This window comes from Nelumbo lutea, chromosome 6, assembly GCF_056320005.1.
Source record: "Nelumbo lutea isolate HS-2025 chromosome 6, American lotus-T2T, whole genome shotgun sequence".
NCBI lineage: Eukaryota > Viridiplantae > Streptophyta > Magnoliopsida > Proteales > Nelumbonaceae > Nelumbo > Nelumbo lutea.
The window spans coordinates 38,425,557-38,429,357 of NC_142689.1; the positions used below are offsets into that span (position 1 = coordinate 38,425,557).

Consider the following 3,801-nt stretch of genomic DNA (forward strand, 5'->3'; position numbering starts at 1 on the left):
AATACAGTATTCTGATAATATTTCTAAAGCTTTTTTTTGGGGGGGGAGAGGAGGCATGATTTGATTCAATTCAGCGGAAACGACATCCACCAACTTTACCAATTGAGCCAGCAGGCACCTTCATGTTTCTAAGAAAATTTTAACCTTGGAATTCTGTTCCAATTTTAAAAAGGACAAACATCATGCAAATAATGAGACATAAAGTTTTTGAATAGTGCAATGAGTCTTTATATACCCAAGTCCTAAACAGTGATATATTTGAGCACCTAGAGGGAATGAGACATTGATATACCCAAAGTCCTAAACAGTGAGTGCCAGACTGCCAGCTAAACCAAAAAACATATTTGAGCACCTAAAGGGACTACATATTGAAGAATGCAATGCAAGTGAAGAAATTCAACATAATGGAAGCATAGACATAGCTTAAGCCATCCTTGAAGTCCATTATATTCTGGTTAATACAAATAGCTTTGGGGACATAAGGCTATGGAATAATACAAATAGCTTTGGGGACATAAGGCTATGGCATAATACAAATAGCTTTGGGAACAATGAGATAGAAGCTGCTGACATGCTAAAACTTTTGAAGCAGTGATGGGAATCTTTCTAGCAACATTATAAACCCAACTTAATCACCTTGACATATATGCCCATATTCTGGGAATTCCCTTCCAACCTATTCTTAAAAAAAGCACATAGACCAATTTCTATGATTAATTCCATTTTGTTAAAAAAGACTAAACTTTTACAATTCATGGATTTTATACTATAATGTTGGTAGAAGGAATGACTAAACACCTGTGAATTCGTTTGATCAAGCCGTGAAATCTGAAAATATCAATTGAAAGTGTGGCAAACATATTGAATAGTTACTGCACCAGTAAATGTGTGATCTCCTGGTGTAGAAAACAACTAAATTCATTGAATTGGAGTCGAAATTTCAAAAGGAGGAATAGAATTTCCTGTTTTGGTACGAAAGGAAGACCTAAGTCACTATGAAAATGCAACGCGAAATATCCTCGTCTGCATAACCTATGAAGATATCATGTAATTTATCCATTGTCTTACATTAAAATTCACTTGTCGACCTCCATTGCTTGGGCGGCTTTAGCCTTTGCCAGTGCTGTCAATTTGGTCTTCAGCTTTCTCTTACCAACTTGAAAACCTCCACAACCCTTCTTTTTCTTCTCACTACCGTCGATCTGAAATCCAAAAAATAAAAATTTGTGCTATTTTCTTTGTTCTTATTGTAGAAGAAAAAGCGAAAAGGGAATAAGTTTGAACTTCACCCCACCAACCATATCCATCAAAATTGGTAAGATATGGGAGTCGATTCGATTTGCTAGTTACTCGTTAATGTTCTTTGAATAACAAACACCGGCAAAAAATGTTAAAAAAAAAAATCGAAAAAAGAACAGGTAACCTTAAACAGCAAATGTTTAATACAGAAGCGAAACCTTAGCTCTCAGAAAATCAACAGAATAGAGAAACAGACACACACACACACACACACACACACACGCACCAAAAAAATAAAAAATAAAAAACTAAAAATGGAAAAACAAGCATACTTTCATCTTAGCCTTTTTTGCTTGTAGCTTCTTCTCCTTTTTTTCTTTCTCCTCCTTCTCTCCTGATTTATCATAAAAAAAAAAAAACATTAATAAGTATACAAAACATATATATAAATTCATTTGTTATTTGTTATTGAAGGTAAAACAGGAATTTATTCAAGGTTCTTACTTCGCAGCTCAAAATCATGCTGTCTTTTCCTTCGCGCCAAGTCGTTCTTCTTCGACATCTCTGTCTCTCAGTTGTAGCAGTTCTGGTTTTCCTTTCCCCTACTCAGAAATCTAAAATTCGGGACGGACAATAAAACCCTAGAACAGATTTTGAATTTGTTTTATTTTCCAGCGAAAACAGCTGGGGCTTTTAGTTTTAGCGGGAGTCTGAGATTTCCTGCGCTTATCCTGCACTTCCATCGCTGTGCGACAGTCTGACAGATGTTCCATTACACGTGTATAATGATGCACATGAAACCGGCGAACCCCAACCGCACATGTGAATCTCAAACTCAATGTATAGGGGAAAATTCCTGATTTTCGGTTATCCGATCTGACGCGAGTTTAATAGAACCCGTTTTATCAGGGATGGGTTTCGGATTTTAGACTGAAACCTTATAAGGTTTGAGATAGGTTTGGATTTTGACAATAGGATATCCAACACCCAATACCCGGTTTGTTTGACGCGAATACTTGTTCCTGAGACCCGACTACAAACCTAATTATATATATATATAAAGAAATCAAATACGTGGCATGTTATAATATATAATAAAATAATTTATAATACAATATATTAAGAAAAATTAATTAAGATTTAAGACCTATTCAAGCCAAACTATGACTTTTCATCTTCTAACTCTCTCAGAAGTAAACCCAACTCCCAATTGGCCAAGTTGTGCGAACCGGGAATACTGAAAGAAATCATCTCCCAAAACTTTTTTTTGGTAAAAGCGAAATAATTACTAGTAAGGGGAGAAACCCCATCCGGCAAGTTACAAATGGCCCAGCCATTACATATTACAGTGTATTGTCTTGGGAAAACCAAATTCCATCATTACATGATTTACTAGCAAAAAAGTGAGCATAGGATATCGATGCTCTTCCAAGACCAAGACTCCAAGTTTCGATTTTCAACTTTCAACTAAAAAAACGTAAAGACTAAAGAAAAACCAAAGAAGAAAACCGTTTGTGAAACTGTGATTATGGACTATTGCTGGATAAACGATGGTGTTGCATCACGGCCATCTGATGGAGGGTGATTTCCCCCTCATCATAGGGGGACATGTGGGCGTGACTCACCATAAGTGATAACTCAGCACAACTAGTCCGCCAAGGTCCAGCATGGCAGCTCGGCACCAGATGATATTCTGATTATCCCGAGCTCCTCCCAAGTAAAGGAGCCCCCGAGCTCCTCCTCAAGAAGGGAACACCCCGAGCTAAGATTCTTCTACGAAAGTATCCCGAGCTCAAGGCACTTCGGGGTGAGCTTGGGAGCCTCCTAATGAATTATGACTCAAACCTAAGTAGGCCACCTCGGGTAGAATCACCTCAATATGGCACCTGCAGCTCGGCATAGGGTAGCTCGCAAGAAAACATCTTGGCGTATCATAGGAAGATCTCCCCTGACAACCATACCTGCCAAACTTGGAGCCCTGCACCCACATCTCTCGCCAGGCGACGGCGTGCCTGCCAAGCCTGAGAGGTGTCCCCCGCTTGACAAAGATGTACCCTACAACAAGACCTGTTCATGGGTCGGGTGGCCCGACCGACAGACCCGATCCCCGAACGGGCTTGAACAGGTATATAGGCCTACGGGCTTAACCTCGGGCCAAAAAGCCCGACCTGCAATAAATTTGAGCCGGGCTTGGGATTTGCCAAAATAGCCCAGCCCGACCTATAAATAAACCTAGAAAACCTAGTTGAATACCCCTCTTTTTTTACCTCTTTCCCTTCTTTTTCCAACCAAATTCTTCTTCTCCACATCCTCTTATATATATATTAATATAAATAATTTTTGAATTTATATATTTTTTTAATGTAAATAAATTCTGATTTATATTGATTATTGAATAGGGAAATTTTCTAATTTTTTTATTAGGTCGGGCTTCGGGCTTTTTATTAGAGTTGGGCTCGGGCCCAAGTTGTAGGCCCGTTGGTCGAGCCGGGCTCGGGCTCGGGCCTAACATATTTCTGTTAATGAATAGTAAAAGCCTGGCCCGAGCCCATGAACAAGTCT

At 38.9% G+C, this 3,801-nt stretch overlaps 1 protein-coding gene across 1 annotated transcript; it reads right to left on the bottom strand.

Moving 5' to 3' along the window:
- Positions 1–809: 809 nt before the first annotated feature.
- On the bottom strand, positions 810–2,102 carry LOC148848628 (uncharacterized). Its single transcript, XM_088951196.1, has 3 exons — positions 1,744–2,102; positions 1,572–1,633; positions 810–1,202 (listed from the first exon to the last, which is right to left on the bottom strand). The coding sequence occupies exons 1-3, from the start codon at positions 1,799–1,801 to the stop codon at positions 1,077–1,079; spliced, it is 246 nt and encodes an 81-aa protein (XP_088807322.1). The 5' UTR covers positions 1,802–2,102; the 3' UTR covers positions 810–1,076.
- Positions 2,103–3,801: the final 1,699 nt, after the last annotated feature.